A 16,626-nucleotide genomic window follows, 5' to 3' on the forward strand; every position below is an offset into this window, starting at 1 on the left:
TCACCGTAACCATCTCCATCACTGTCACTGTCACCATCACCACCATTGCCATTACCATTGGCATCATTGGCATCATCACCACAACCTCCACCACCATAATCGCCGGTACCACCCCATCGCCATCACCACACCATCACCATCTCACCGTTACGACCTTCACCATCATCATCACCATTACTATTACCACTACCACCATTAAACCATTATGCTACCACCGTTAGCATTATTATTGGCACCTCTACAACATAACTATCAGTACCGCCTCACCGTCCTCACCACAAGCACCATCACCAACACCATCACCACGCCTCTGTTACTGTCATCACTTGATCATCACCATCACTACCATCACCATTAGAATTATTCCCACCACCACCACCCCATCCACTAGTACCACCTCCATCATCTCTACCATCATCACAAACACTAAGGGCATCCCCGTCACCACCCTTGCCACCACCAACATCCCTCTATCACCACCATCACCAACATCACCACCATCACCATCACCAATATGATCACCATCTCCACCACAACCACTATTACCAGCCCCACCATTTCCCCCACCATAATCATCCATATCACGTCACATCACCACCCCCACTCCACCCCCAACACCACCACCGCCAGCATCACCACTGCCGTTCCATCCCATCGCCACAGAGCGCATAGAATGCACCTGGAGCAGCCACAGCCATTATTTCAGGTATCCTTGCAGAAATCCTGTGGCTGGGTACAATTTATAGCCCTGATTGCAGAAGAGAAACTAAAACACGAGAAAGTTTAAAGAACTGGTCAGTTGGCAACAGAACTCCCAAACTTCTCTCTTTTAAGATCTGATCCCGAGAGAGCAAGACAAGTCCACCGGAGGTGGCTCTTGGCCAAGGTCCTCAGCAAAACTACCAAGTCCCTACTCCTCCAACTGTGATGTCTTTGAGGTCAAAGTCTCTGTTGTATGAGTCCCTGCGTCCCCGCACTGTGGGACATGGCACAGAGATGGTTCTAATACATTAGCTGAATGAATGAATGAAGCCTGCGAGGATTTAGACACAAAGAGGCTTGAATTTCAGGCCTGGCTCTGTCCTTGACCCAGCCCAGTGATCTTGGGAAGATATGCCCCTCTCTGATATCAGTTTCCACACCTGGAAAATGAACAGAGCATGGTGATTAAGAACAAGGACTCTGCAGCCAAGTGGTTCCAATCTCAACTCTGACACTTAGTAGCTGTGTGATCCATGCCAGGTCACTTGACCTCTCTGTGCCTCACTTTTCTCACCAGCAAAACAGGGCTACTAGTAATGGGTTGGTTAAGAGGACAGACTGAGTTAACACCTGTAAAACACTTAAAACTGTGTATGCAACACATAGCAAGTGCTATACAAGGATTTGTTAAATAAACAGACAAAGGGTCCTTTCAGCAATGACACTAAGTGACTCCAGGCTGTTGAGACACCTCATCCCAGTCTGTCCTCTCTGAGCAGTGCCCTGAAGGTTGGCCTTTTCTAGCCCCCTCAGCCCCCACCCCAGACCTGTGAGTGCTCCTTGGCGCCCATCCTCAGCTATCTCAGCCATGAGTTCGTTACTGACATGCTCTCCCCGCCGGTGACCTCAAGGACAGGAGAGGAGACCACCCGCTTCCGAAGTAGTGACTGGGTGGCGGGGTCTCTGGCCTGGCTGGCAGGGAGCTATTCTGCAGGCAGTCTGGAAGCTTCCAGGCAGCCAGGAACCTCGTGAGTTTGGGGGAAGAGAGGCTGGTCGGCTGCCTCTTTCTCTGAACTCAGGGGCCCGCTGGATGCCGACTGCAGCTGCTCGTGTGTTGATAAAGAGAGAAATGGAGATCAGGAGGCAGGCCCGGCCACCTCCTGAGGGGTCAGGGAAAGGAGGGGGGCGAGTCCTTAATTAACTCAGACCCCGACCCCTCTCTGGAGCGCCCCTTAGCAGGGGGCACCTTATCTTCGCAGCTCACCCAGATCTGCCGCTCCAGCGATTAGAGGGGGCTTCCCCGGGGGCGAGAGATGGGAGTCGTGACTGGGAATGCCGGGTGAGCCGTTATTTTTAAGAGCATTTAAAATGTGTTGCTGGAGAACTTAAACAGACAGACGGTGGGTGCTTTGGGGAGGAGGGGAAGGGGAGACGAGGCCTGCCTCCAGGAACAGGCACCTCCCTCCCCGCTGAGGCAGAGCCAGGGTAGGGGGGCCACCAGGGCCTGAGCGCCCCTCCTGGGCACCCTCCCCAGCAGTGGGAGGGGGCGCAGGGGCTGGAGGGAGAGACAGGTCCTGTGAACCATCAGAAGGGAACCTCAGAGCAGGACGAGTTCCCCCTGGCCAGACACCCTGCTGGAGGGCTGTGCCCACTGCTGGTAAGACCCCCATCATTGTCCCATTCTTATGGGTTCTGCTGGGCCGTTTCCTCTTCTTTAAATTTCCAGCTTTATTACAATACAAGTGACATATAAAACTGTGTAAGTTTAAGGTGTCCAACGTGATGATTTGATCCAGGTGTGTACTGTGAAATGTTTACCACGATAAGGTTAAGTTAACACATCCATCACTTCACATAATTACTATTTTGCTGTTGTCCTGCTTTCTCTTTTAAAATGTCACGGGTCACCTCTTGGGGAAGCCTTGAAGGCTTTGGCATGAGCGAGGGTCTCAAACTAAGAGGTGGGGCAGCTGAGTGACCACTGAAGAGGTGTGCCTCTTCATTGCCAAAGGTGCCACCTGCGGAGGGGGCTGGCCTGGAACCCCAGAGCTGGTGGCCAGCCCTAAAGTCAGCATCCAGTGCCCTTGACATCACAGCAGTCTCCAGGCTGGCTGCACATGACAGTCACCTGGGAAGCCTTTAAAACACACCGATGCCCAAGGCTTCGTCACTGATGTTTTTAACATCTCCAGGAATCGAATGTGAAGCAAGGGCTGCCAACCACTGCCCTGGGGCGAATGGAAGGCCGGGGAGTCCAACCTGACATCTTAACTCTGATTGATTTCCTCCAAACCCCTCCTGATCACAGTTCGCATCATTTGTAATACTTGATAACAAGAATTCATAATTTTACCACCTTAAATGTTTCTGGTGTAAAACAAGGAATCCATCCGTGAATTAATCCTCACTTCTGGGCAGGACATTCTAATTTGTAACAAACTTTCTTATCTGTGGCTTCATTTGATCCTCAAAACAACCCCTAAAGGGGGTCTTGTTAAACCCGTTTTGCAGATGAGAAAACAGAGACCTAGAGAGGCAGGACTTTGCCCAGAGCCACAGGCAAGTCAGCAGCAGAGCTGGACTGGGTCTCAAGTCTCCTGACTCTTAAGTCCAGGGCTTGGTCCAGATGCAATGCCAGCAGGCCCTCCTGCTGCCTGGATATTCGTCCATCCCACGGCAGCTACTGCTCTGACCCAGGCCCACGCTGACCTCACCCAACGCCCAGGGGCAGGTACCCTCTCCAGGGACCAGGTCCCCCATGGGGCCCACCCTCCCTCTTGGCATCTCAGTTCAGCTGACTGACATGCAAATTAGTTTAATTATTTCTTCTTCTAAAATAAATTATATTTTGCAGTAGCTGCAATATGTTGTGTCAGGCAAAATTACATTCAATATTTTTAAACTAATTGATGCAGCCTTGAGGAAGGCTGATTGACAGCCCAGAGCTGAGCAGGCCTGCAGCCTTAACCGATTCCTAAATTAAAATTAAATGTGCTTCGGCCCGGTGCTTCCTCCCTGAGCTGGTTCCCCATTAATCTGGGGAGGTAGCAGCTGAGGTACTGGGGGTCCGAGGAGGCGGGGCGTTCCGTCGGTGCCTGGGGAAGAGATAAGACTTGGGGCAGGAGAGCTGCTGTGCCGTGCGGGCAGGCCTCTAGCTTCTCTGGACCTCAGAGTCCCTCATGTATAATGGATGGGGGATTGGGCCGAGCCCTTCAGAGCTGAGACTTCTGGTTTTCGCTGACAGTTATGGATTGAGCGCCTCCTTTGTACCAATGACACAACAAGACCAACGTGGTCTCTCAGTCTAGTGGCAGGAACAGATGTTACTCCAGACTGTGAGAAGAGTTGAAAGATGAAAGTCGAGGGGGCTGTGAGGGCGTGGAGCAGGGGGTCCTCCCCTGGTGGGGTGCAGGGATGTTTTCCCTGTATTAAGTGACTTTCAGGCTGAGATCCACTAAGAAGTAAAGGAGGTCTTATTAAACCCATTGTTAAACCAATCAGATGAAGGGGAGGGGAGGGAAAGAAAGCCCCAGAGAGTGGGAAGAGCACATGCAAAGGCCCTGGGGTGGGAGGGGAAGCTGTAGCTAACGGGATTCTGGATTCCTTCCAAGGAAGACCCCAGCCCCTGGCAGTTACTCACCTGGTATCTGAACCAAACTGGGAAGGGAAGAGGGGATGGGACCTGGCCTGGTGACCCTGTTAGGGTACTCTGAGAAATGTGCTCCTTCCCAGAAGGACACCAGCAAACACAAACCAAGCACCTGCCATGGGCCAGGGCCTGTGATACCTCATTTCATCCTGTTAAACATCGTGGGCGGCAGAGACTAGTATTGTTGACATTTTACTGATGAGGAAACCAGCTCAAAGAGGTAAAGAGCTTGCTCAAGGTTTCACAGGGAACCATCGGTGGAGATGGGGCTCGAACTTGGATCTGGTTGAAAATGGGGAGTTTCTAATCACAAGTTGGCACTGCTATTCTTACGAGCTTTAGCTGTCAGAGTCCTACTTGCCTTTAAGGTCCCCGACAAATGTCCCTGCCTCCTCCTGGAAGCTTCCCTTGACTGCAATCAGAGAAGAAGCCCAAGTCCACAGGCCCACAAGGCCCCTCATGACCTTCCTGCCATCACCTCCCTGGCCTCTTCCCCGCCACCCCGCCTTCAGCTCTGCTCTACCTGTGCTCCTTTCTCTCCTTCAGACCTTTGCCCAGGTGTCTTCTCAGAGAGACCTCCGCTGATGACCTTGTTGAAATTTGCCCCTTGCGGGCCCGCCACACATCCCTCCATTGCCTTATTTCTCTCCATAGCACGTATCCAACAGCCCTGGTTTTACTCACTTAACTTGCTCATCACTTATCTCCCTCACCAGGAAGGAAGCAGCATTTTGGTCTATTTCGCTTGCTGCCGTGTCCGCAGCACCTGTGTGTGGCGCAGAGTAGGTGCTTAAGAAAGACCATCAAATGAATGGACCAGTGTGGCACCGTGACCACGCTGGGATGCTGGGGGGGGCGGCAGGGAGAGACGGAGACCTTCTCGGATGGACTAATTCCGTGGGGGCTGTGCTCCCTCCAGGATCCCTCCGTCTAGGAAGCGGTCCAGCTGTGTGACCCTGCTCCTGCCTTTCTCTCTGGACCAAGGTTCTCTCATCAGTAAAACAAATGGAGTTGGACCCTGAAGTTCACCTGGGCTGTCGCAGAGAAACAGAGACACCCAGAGAGAAAAAGAAGAAAGGTTGCAAGAGTGGGAGTGAGGAGGAGGGTGAGGAGTGGGAGAGGCAGTGAGGGAGGGAGGGGGGGCAGCTCGCAGCTTCCTCCTTCCCACTCGCTTGCAGTGGGGGCGGCACAGAGCCCGGACCCTCTTCTCTACCCTCCCCCCAGCCCCTCCCCAGCCCCCTCCTGAGGGAATTAAATTGCATCCGAACACCAGGCTCTGATTAGAGCTGGCCAGCTGGGCAGGAAGATTTATCATCCCAATTACGAGCCAACCAAGACAAGCAGGCAGGATGGTGAGGGGGGCTGGTGAGCAGGTGGGGTGCCCCGGGGGAGGGGGTGTCAGGGTCGTCAGGAGTGGACTCCTTGCACTCCCTGCCCTGTCCCCACTCACCTCCAGTGGGAACAGGAGGTTGGGGTGCCTTCTCCATCTCCCGGGGACATGGCTTATCTGTTTGGATTCCACGTGGAGACTGGGGGCTTCGACCTTAGGGGAGGGAGCTTAGTCCTCCAGACGGTGGGTGAGGACTTCTGCGTGAAGCAGGGGCCCTGGAATCGAGGGGGTGGGGATGGGAGGAAGTTTTTCTCCCTAGGGCTGAGCTGGTCCTGATGTTCTGGGCTGTCCTATGGAGGCTCCATGGACATCACAAAATCTTTGTTCCTGTTGGCATCTGCAGGCACTGGAGGTGGCACAGGATCCTGGGAGCTACCCAGTCCAAGAGGAGCCCGGGCCTCAATTACACACCTCTGGTGACGGGGAGTTCACTGTCTCCCGAAGCAGCCCTTTCCATGCAGGGCTGTGCCAAGGCTCTTCCCCACACTCAGCCTCCCCGGGGCTTCCGCCTGCCCATCCTAGCCCCGCCCTGGCACCCCCAGCACACGTCTAAGCCTCAGTCTTCCTGAGCCTCCCATCGCTCTCCTGCCCCAGGCCGGCCCCCTCCTGGCCGCCCTCCCCCGTGAACGTTGGGGAACGCACATCTGACCACGTCACCCTTTTTCTCAAAGGCTTACATTGGCTCCCTGCTGTCTCCAGGAGATGCCTGCTCCTCGCAGGACATCCAGGGCCCTTCCTGCCGAGACCCAACAGGCGTCTGCACCCTCGCCTCGCCTCACTGGCCCCAGCCTCCGGACACACCCAGTCTCTCTGTTCTCAGAATGGACAGGGGACTGCCGTGCCTCCAGGCCTTTGAACGCAGGGGTCTTTCTGCCGTCGGGAGCACCCAAACCACCTTTCTGCCCAGAAAGGCTTCCTCAGTCTTTGAGACCCAACTCAGACGTCCCCTCTCCTGGGGAAGGCTTCCCGACCACTGCCCCTCGGGGTGGGCAAGTCCCTACCGGCTCCTCCCCAGTGCCCACTGTCCCCTCACTTACACTCACTGTTGACATGTCTCTCCCCTGTGCACCTGTGAGCTCCCTAGGTCAGTGGCCCCATTTGCCACCAGATCCCAGTGCCCAGCCCAGGCCAGGTGGGTGACAAGGGGCCCTCAGAAAACACTGGCTGAGGGTAGAAATGGGGGGAGTGTCCCTGGAGGAAACTGAGCCCTCTCTGCACTCAACCCCCTCTCTCCCATCCCTGCTCCTTCCTCCAGCCTCCTCAGACCCCCTCTATTGTCCTGCTTAGGAGCACTGGGCCGGGAGTCAGAACCTCATGGGTGGATCGGGGAGCGGGGAGGCTGGAGTCCATCATCTCCGACATTTCCTCTCCCCTCAGATTTCTTCTCTAGCTATGAATAGCACCTACTGTGTGTCAGGAAGCATGCTAGGCCCTTTATGTATGTGATTTCTAATGCATATGATGTGAGATGTTTTATGTAAAGCATTCAGTATGATATAAAGTACTCAGCATGATGTCTGGCATCTGGTGAGCTTCAAATAAATAGCAACTGCTATTATTAATAGTTATTATGCTCACAGTCATCCAACACAGTGCCATTTTAGAGATGAGAAAACTAAGACAACGGTGGTGGGGGTGACCTGTCCTAACTCACGCAGCTGGGCACCGGGCAACTGGGACCAGTTCTCCTCTGTCAAGTCACTGGGTGGGGGAGCCCATTTATCCGTCCACTCAGGAAATATTTACAGAGCCTACTACGGGCCGGGCCCAGTGTGAATGCTGCAGAAACAGACGAGCCCCTGCCCTCTGGAAGGGACAGTTTCCTGGGGAAAGAGAGAAATTAACGAAATACTCACACGAATGCGTATATAAATCGCAAAGCGTGCTCTGTAGTATGATGGAAAAAATCAGGGTGCTGTAAGCCATGAGTTGGCCTGGGGTGATCCAGATGGGGAAGCTTCTAGCTACTCTGGTTAACTCTTTGCCATCCCGGGCAGCTGGAGCCCACCCCTCCAGAGCAGCTTAGGGCCTGAGGACCCTGGAGGAGGGGCTGGATGCAGCCCCCTGGGACCCCCCCCCCCACCCCAGTGCTGGCTTTCCAAGTCCCCCCCGTCCCTTTGAAGCCTGTCCCTTTACAACTGCCCTTTCCACTGAAGGATTCAGACACAAATTGTACTTTAAATTCAATATCGGTCATTAATATTTCATGATTACAAAACGTTAAAGATAATGTCAGTGGAAGGAGCGTCTGCATGGGCAGAATGGATGACTCAGAAGTTCGGGAGAGGGGAGCCGGCATACTAAGTGGATCGGGAGCCTTTGAGGTAATCCAGTATGACAGGCGGCCGCTGCCGGCGGAGAGCAGTGTTCTCCGAGGTGCTCGCACAGCTCGTCGCCGTGTATAAATATTTCCCCTCTGATTCTTGTCACCTCATGTTTGTTACACCCGGGGCAGGCGGGGCCGCTGTGACCCCCTGAGCATCCACCATTTCTGAGGAAGCCAAATGGACGCTTCAGCACGAGGGCACGGGCGGGCAGACCCACTGGCATTGCACCGGGGTCGGGCTGGCCGCTGCGAGGCAGGAGGTCTGGGGTCAAGCTTGGGCTCTGCACGGACTTGCCCTGTGACCTTGGGGCCAGTGCCGGTCCTCCCTGACCTCTGTTTCCTCATCTGTAAAGTGGGGGTCATAATTTTGTCCTCATCTCTCGGGCACAGCGAGAAGCTGGAGCAGGTGGATTGTCTGACACTCCTGGCTTCATGCCTGGCACCAAGGAAATGTGACTTGAGGGGCCTCTGAGCGAGAGCTGGCCTCTGCAGTCCGACAGGCTGGGGCTGGGAATTTGGGCGAATGACTCCACCTCTCTGAGTCTCAGTTTCCTCATCCACACATGGGGGTGAGGGCAGAATCCACACCTCTTGGGTGGGAAGATTGAATGAGCACACCCCTGTAGGGTGCCTGGCACAGAGTTGGCCCTTAGGTCAAGTGCACACAGTCAAGATCAACAGGTATCGATCACCGAGCACTCATTAAGTACTAGGCTAAGCTCTTGCCATGCCTAACCCTAATCAACCCTCCGACCAGCTCTGTGAAGTGGGATCCATTCATTTCCCTGTGAGTAACATCCTGGGTGAGGGCTGGGCAGGGGTTGTGGGAGGGGCGTCTTTAGCCCAGTGACCAGCCTTCTCCTTTCAGAGGCTCACCTCCTTCCCGGTGGTCGCTTGCCGGGAAGTGGTGGGTGGGGGAGGGGTGGGGCTCAGAGAGCAGAGAACACCAGGGAAAGGAGCCCACACAGCAGCGCCGAGGAGGGAATTGGGCAGGCTTGGTCCAACACCCAGCTCTGCTGCTGCACGTCCTGGGGTGTCTCCTGTAACTCTGAGCCTCGACGTTCCCATCAGTAAAATGGGTGCTCATCTGTTACTGATCATGATTCAGTGGAAGTACATGCTAGAAAGTAGCTAGCCCAGAATATTTATTCGGTAAACATTGTCAATGTTTAGGGGGGAGAGTGCCCCCACTTTCTTTCTCCTGTGAAATGGCAGCATTACAGATTTTGTACGCTATGCTAGCTGCTTTTTGAAGGAGATTCACTGGGCAGAAGCTCAATGCTTAACCCAAGAGGGGACTTGCCAGTGGCGGGACGCCAGGCCATGAGACAGGCTGCGGGGGGAGCCGCACTGGTGGGGAGGAGAGGAGGCGTCTCTGCCCAGCAGCCAGGCCTGACCCCCTGGCTGCCCAGGGAGCAGGTTCACCAGGCAGGCGGTGGTGGGGGGGCTCCCTTCCTCCCACTCCAGCCGCCACTTCCTCTCCCGCCACCTCTGTTACCTCCCTTTCATGCGGCGGAGGAGTGGATTCAAAGGCACGGAGCAGCAGGCACTGAGGTTTGAGCCGGCTTTGTATTTTCTTTTAAACTGGAGTTGAAAGAGACGGAGGGAACTTCAGCTTAGGGACTTCCTTGGCCCAGAATTGGCCAGTGGGGCCTGCAAAGTGGGAGGGCGCCGGCAGGGAGAGGAGGACGAAGGCTGGCGGGAGGGGCCTGGGGCCGAGGGGAGCAGAGGCCAGTTGGAATGTCGCCCACCGTGGCTCAGAGACTCTCGGTATTCCTGTCGTCATGATTGCTTCTGGCGGCCCTGCTGGCTCCTGAGACCTTGAGAGCTGACGGTGGGGAGCTAGAGAGCAGGTAGCGTCCCTCCGGGGATGGAGGAGCCCTGGACTGCACTGTCCTCTCTCCCGGAGCTCCGTGAATGCCCCTCCGTGGCCTTACTTATCTGAACCCCATGTCTAAGGCTCCCTCTTTCTCTCCCAGCTCACACTCCTCCCCAGCAGCACCAAAATGCCTGTGACACACACACACACACACACACACACACACACACACACACGCTCTGTCTTCCAGAAACTCAGCCAAGCACCTTGGAGTTGTCCTTGACCCTCTCTACCTCTCACCTCCAGGTCAGCCCATCCGCTGGTCCTCTCGGCTCTAACGTCAGCCTGCCTCCCAAAGCCGACCACTTCTCACCTCATGGTTATCATCGGTTATCACCCTGGGCCAGGTGATAACCAGGTCTTATCTTCCTGGCACTAGCGCATTTAGCTTCCCGCTGAGCCCCTGCTGTTCCTCTCCCCACCCACACAGTCTATTCTCAATGCAGCAGCCAGAGACATTCTGTCTCTCCTCTGCTTAAACCTCCCCAGGGGCTCCCACCTCATTCGGAGGGAAGTCCAGAGACCCTACAATGGCTGACCACTCTGCCCTCGCCAACTGCACTGGCTCCTTGCTGTTCCTCCAATATGCTAGGCCACCTACCACCTCAGGGCCTTTGCACTGGCTGTTCCTTCTGCTTGGAACACTCTTCCCTCAGAGGTGGGCATGACTCTCTCACTTTATGGAGGTCTCTGTTGAAATCTCCTTCTCAGAGAGGCCTTCCCCACAGGGAAACAACACCCTCTTCCTCCCAATCCCCGCCCCCTGCTCTCTCTTTCCCTGTTTCTTATTAGCACTTAACATCTCCTGACATATGTACACGTTTTCTCGCAGTTTCTTGACCATCTAGCTCTCCCCCACGAAGACGGGGGTTTTTCTGTCTTGTTCAGCACTATGCCCAGCCTCTAAAACAGGGCTTAGTATACAGTAGGTGCTGAATAAATGCTGAGGGAAGAAAGTCAGCCTCAAGACTGGCCCTGCGCTCTTGGCTTGGGATCCTTCCCAGATCCCTGTTCCTGCCCATCAGCTTTCGCTTCCCCTCAACCCGCCATCTTTGCCCAGTTTCTTCCTCTTTGTCCCCCCCACCCACCCCCGCCCCGCTCACCTGCCTCCATGGCCAGCACCGTGATGTTGTGCCAGCCCGCCGTCTCGCGGTCCAGCCCCTTGCCCGTCACAATGGCGCCCGTGTCCGCATCGATATCAAAGATCTGGTCCAAATCCGAGTCCCGGTCAATGGCGTACCTGAGGGAGACAGGGTGGGGCTGATTGAAGGTGCCCTGCGCCAGATGGAGCCCGTGCCCATGTCCCCCCCACCTCACCTCACCCCAAGAGACAGACCACCTGCCTGGAGACACAAGGAGCAGAGGAACCCTTTCCAACCGAGGAGTGGAAAAGGGTCTGGGCTTGTGTCTCAGCTGCCCCGGGTCCCTGCTGCGTGACCACAGGTAACCACGGTCAAGGGGCTAATAATTTGCACCCCACCGTTGTGAGGGCTGGAAGTGGGCAAAGGCCCCGGCACAGAGTTCACACTCACTGGACATTCGATTCTTATCTTTCTATAAGCAGTGACCCTAGACTCGGGCTTGAGAGGGGGACAGGGCTGGCATTCGAGCAGGGGGCACAGAAAGTGCAAACAGAGGGGGGCTGGGAATTATGCAGGGGATGCGAATGGTGCAAAATGGTTAGAACTGGGAGGAGGGGGAGTCAGGCACCAGAACACGCGGCTGGGTCTGGGGGCTGGCCGCCGCCCTCCCCCGGCTGCGCAGCACGCGCGGGCTAATCTGCCGCTTTTCAGTTGCCGCGTGAAAAAGGCCTTTGTTCCGCCTTCTTCCCGGGCCTTTGTGCAGTGGCTCCAGGCCTGAAAGGCCCGTGTCCAACACATGTCTCAGGCGGCGGCGGCCCAGAGAGGCCCCGCCAGCGCCGGCCGCCGCTTCCTGCGCTGATAACGCGGGCGGGGGTGCCGCCAGGCTGCGAGGCCCACAAAGGCCTCGAATGCCCAGCAAGGGCTCATTGTGCCCGGAGAACAAAGGAGCTGGGCAGGGCAGGACTCAGCCCGAGCCACCAGCCCCTCCCGCAGGCAGGAGGAAAGGGGCCCTTTCCCCATCTCCCAGTGGGAAACTGAGGCCCAGGGAGGTGAGGCCAGCAGGAACTGCCCAAAGCCCTGACATTACCCTTCAGTGGGGCCTTGGCTGTGCTACCAAACTCCTCTGGGCCTCAGTTTCCCCATCTGTTGAATGGGGATGATGACACCCAGTGGGACTGCACAGGGCTGAGAGCAGTCAGAGCTGGGTTTGAATCTGCTGCCACTTATCCTACCTGTGCGACATTGCACAAGTCACTGGACCTGCTCGGCCTGTCTTATCTGGAGAAGGGGGTGATTCAGGCTCCCCCCGCACTGGTGTGGGTTGCATGAGGTAGTTCACAGATCCCAACCTAGGGCACAGCCCTTGTTTTTTCACGTTGACTGCTGTAGCAGAGGTGCGGGCTTGTGGCAGATTGCAAAGGGCTGAGCATGTGGGTGTACTGGGCATCAGAGCCAGTCTCCTGAGTCCCCATTTCATGCTCCTGCCTGTCCCTAAGCTGCTAAGCCTGCATCGTCCTCGCCCCTGACCAGCGTGGGTCCTCCTGCCCTGGATGAAAGTGTGTGGGGAGGTTCAGACCCTCGATGATAATTCCTTCCACTAGTATAACAGTTTGCAGCCTGCTTTTCCTCTAGCCATCCCTCCATTCATTCTTTGGTGCCTAGACATGACTTGGGTGCCTTCTCTGTGCTGCTCTGTATTAGGCCCTGGGGATACAGGGGCAAATGAGATAGAAGAGGTCCCCGCTGGCACCCTGTGAAGCTGATTTGATCTCCCACATGTTGCAGAGATGAAGATACTCGGGCACAGAGAGGAAACTTGCCAAGCCTAAGGCTGCCAAGTATGGTTGTACAGGTTGTGTCCTGCACGAGGGTACCAGGCTGAAGAGGGAAAATGGGAGTGAAGTCCAGCCAGTATTTTGCTTCCTGAGCCATGTGTCTTAGCCCGGGGAGTACCTTCTCAAAGGAGGGCCTTTTTCTTATTTATGTGAAGGTGCCACATGGGCTAGTGATGACCCTGCCCAAGGTGGCACTGGAACTCTCATAGAATTGGCATTTGTACCCAAATTTGGGACTCTATACCCAGTGTTCTTTCTAGCTTGTTGAAGCATCCAGATGCTTGCAATGCATGGAGCCTCGGGTCCCCTTGGCCCTCAGCCTGGCCCTGTCAGACATTTGGGTCCAGAGGAGGCAGAGCTCCACTCTGAGTGCTGGCTCAGCTGGAAGGCGCTGTGGAGACCTCCTCCTGGTTTTACCGGTGGAAGAACAGGGTCCGGGAGAGGGCCAGGGCCGTGGCACAGCCTGGGCTCCTGATCACCGGGCCGGGAGAGGGCCAGGGCCGTGGCACAGCCTGGGCTCCTGATCGCCGGGCCGGGGCCAGGCGTGAGGCAGGGCTTGCGGGAGGATGCTGACCGCCTTCTCTGGCTTCTCCTCCCTCGCTGCTCGAATCTCTCTCCTCTCTTCTCCCTCCTCCTCATCCACCTCCTCCCAGTTTTTCTCTTTTGTTCCCTCGTGGAGTGGAAGGGAGGGAGGCTGGGATCTAAGTGGAGGCAGCTGTTCCCAAGGCCATGGGTGGGGGCTGCGGGGACCAGCCATTAACCAGCTAAAGACTTGGGGCTGCAGGTCAGTGTGGCTGGCTGAGCCCAGGTGGTCTTGCTTCAGTTCAGGGAGCCAGCGAGGGAGTGGGAGGGAGGGGTGGGAGGGGCTTGGCGTGTGGCAAAGATGGTGGCCTGGCTAACGTGGGGGATGGGGGTGGGCTTGTGCACCTCATGTGTAGGTGCATGAGCTGTGTGTCTGGTTTGTGTTGAGGGTGGAAAGTGTGTGTGTGCCTTGGATGTGTGAGTAGTGTGTGTGTCTCTGTGTGTGAGATCCTGGGTTGCAGCTGGAAGAGCAAAGACTACGAGGCAGCCACTTAGCCCTGGGGCTGCATCCAGGTCCATGATGACCCCGGGCAGGTCGCTTCCATCTTTGAGGCTGAATTTTCAGCAAAAACAAGGTGCTAATCCAACCTTGCAAGTTGTCGGGAGGATTAAATGCCTAGCTGGGGGACAAGGTGCCCAGCTGAGTTCCAGGAAAATTACTCCACGAGCGAGAACTACCGTTATTCTAATTATTATTCAGAAATGTCTGCTAAGGGGGACACAGGCATCCCTCTAGCCCAGGGTGTGGTCTGTGTGCCTGGGGGTGGGAGGTACCAGGGACGGACGTCGGAGCATTGCCAGTGGTCTGAGAAGGGCAGGAGGCAACTGTGGGTCTAGAAGGTTCTGCTCAGATCTCACCATCCTGTTTCTCATTTGGTCAGCCAAGGACCTGAAGGGCAGCAAGGGGACAGGAGGAGGTGTGGGTGGAAGAGCGCAGTGGGAGAATGTGGGTATGTGTCAGCTACTGTGGGTGTGTGCATGCGCGTGTGCACGCGTGCAAGGGAGGCCTGGGAATGGTGGTCAGGAGTGTGGATCTGTCTAGGTTTGAAACCTAGCTGTGTGACCTTGGGCAAGTCACTTAATCTCTCTGTTCTTCAGTTTCCTCCTCTTAAAAATGGAGACGATAATAATAACACCTACCTCACAGGGTGGTTGTGAGATTAGACAAGTGTCTACCAACAACACACTCATGACAGTGCTGGGCACCTGCCATGTGACCTATGGATTAGCTCTTCTTTTTATTTGCTGAGCAAGACTTTGCACCAGGTCTGTCTGAAGGCTTTACATGCATAAGCTCCTCAAATCCTCCCAGGTCCCGTCATAGCCCCGTTTTACAGATGAGGAAACTGAGGCTCGGAGAAGCCAGCTGCCTTGCCCTGGGCAGAAGGGCTGGTTAGTGGCAGAGCCAAGTTCCAGGCCACACCTGTCCAGAGCCTCAGGTGTGAGAGCTCCCTCCTAAGGGCCAGCCCGGCGGCCCTCCCACGCACTGGGAACAGCGGCGCAAAATGCTGCTGTTGTCAGTGTCGCGGTGGGGGAAGAGGGGAGGGTGCCGCTTCCCGGCTGGGGTGCGCCTGTGGCTTCTCCACATGAATATGTGCATATAGAGCTCACGCAGCACAATAAACACCAAAGGCTGCAGGCTCTCCTGTATGGTTTCCTGGAGCTCCTGTGGGTGGGCTCACGGGCCTGGGTATACAAGCAGCAGGCTGAACGAGGCAGACCCTCCCCGAGCTACTATCAGGGGTGTGTGGGGGGGTGTCTCTTCAGATACGAAAGGGCTGCCCCCCCCCCCCCAAATCAAGGGACTCTTCTCTGCTCACTCCAGTCTGTCTGTGCCTCTTTTCCAACCCCCTCCCCTTTAAGGCACACACTCAAAGCCACACAGGATGCCTGGAAAATTGTATGTGGTTAGTACTGGTTGCAGAGTGAAGGGGAGAAATGGTGTCCAGACCACCAAGAAAAACGGTAATGTCCATTTCTTGAGGGCCTACTATGTGCCAAGCAATCCTTCCTCCAACTCTGGGAGCACCGAACGCAGAACCCCATGAATGAGGCAGGTACTGATGTGATGCCGCATTTTAGAGAAGGGAAAACTGAGGCTTGGAGTGGGTGCCACGATTCTCCCACAATTCTATCACTGAGCTGGCACTCAGACCCAGGCTGCCTCTGATGCCGAAGCCCACATTCTTTCCGCGGCACCCCACTGTGGAGTGTGGGAGGAAGCGAAGTCCAGCGTGCGCTTTCCTGCTTTTGAGGTTCAAAGTTGGCTCAGGAGGGGGCTGCGGCTGGTGCGACCGTGGCTGGGCTGATCCCCAGCGGGTCTGTCTGCAAGGCTGCCTGGCCCAGGGATGGGCCCAGCCCGGCACTCTCCTCCCTCCCTCTAAAGCTTCCAGTGCTTCCCTCTGCCTAAGGAGAAGGTCCCATCCTTCACCTGACATTCGAGGTACTTCATCGCTTGTCCTCAAGGGCCCCTTTGTCCTCATCGCCGCCTCCCCCAGACCCCCACGTCAGCTCAGCCAGTTGAACTCCCTGCTCCTGGACTTTGCCTCCTGGCTCCATGATTCCCTTCCTGTCACCTGGCCCTTGCCATGACTCCAGCCTGGAGCGCCCTCTCCCCATCCCAACCCCATCCTCTTCACCCTTGCTCCAGGGCCACCTGGGGAAGCGTGTGCCCCCTCCCCTCCTTGGTGCACAGAGTCCTTGCCTCTCCCTGGAGCTCCTTGGTCCTCAAGCCTCTGCTGGGCCAGCCCGGCCCACTCAGACAGATCCGCCCCTGGATGCCTTCACACGGGGGCTCAGCCTGCCCGCCGGCCGTGTCTGACTCATCGCTGTGCCTTATGCACAGGGGAGAGCACCCGACCACAAAAAGTAAGATGCAGGGGTGAAACGGCAGGAGGATGGACTCCAGAAGCAGACAATCACGGGTTAAATCATTCCTTCCCCTTTTAAGCTGAGTGACACTGAACCAGTCACTTCTCCCTGATCCTTAGTTTCTTCACCTGTGAAATGAGTACAATACCTCCTGAGGGGCAAATGCAAGAATACGAGGCACTTTCTGCTCTCCCCAGTGCAGGGACTCAGAAAAAGCACTCTGCAGGTCTGCATTTCTGTATTTCCCAGGTGCCTACCATGCGGGGCAAAAATCTCCCAGGATGCCACTTCATTTCTTCATTTCCAGGAA

At 55.9% G+C, this 16,626-nt stretch overlaps 1 protein-coding gene across 1 annotated transcript in view; it reads right to left on the bottom strand.

Moving 5' to 3' along the window:
* CDH22 (cadherin 22) overlaps positions 1-16,626 on the bottom strand; it is a 68,373-nt gene that overhangs the window by 10,230 nt on the left and 41,517 nt on the right. Inside the window, exon 7 of the mRNA XM_046679963.1 lies at positions 11,050-11,186. Coding sequence (XP_046535919.1) covers positions 11,050-11,186 — 137 coding nt within the window. The remainder of the gene's footprint in view (positions 1-11,049; positions 11,187-16,626) is intronic.

The sequence above is a fragment of the Equus quagga genome, chromosome 12, assembly GCF_021613505.1.
Source record: "Equus quagga isolate Etosha38 chromosome 12, UCLA_HA_Equagga_1.0, whole genome shotgun sequence".
Taxonomy (NCBI): Eukaryota; Metazoa; Chordata; class Mammalia; order Perissodactyla; family Equidae; genus Equus; species Equus quagga.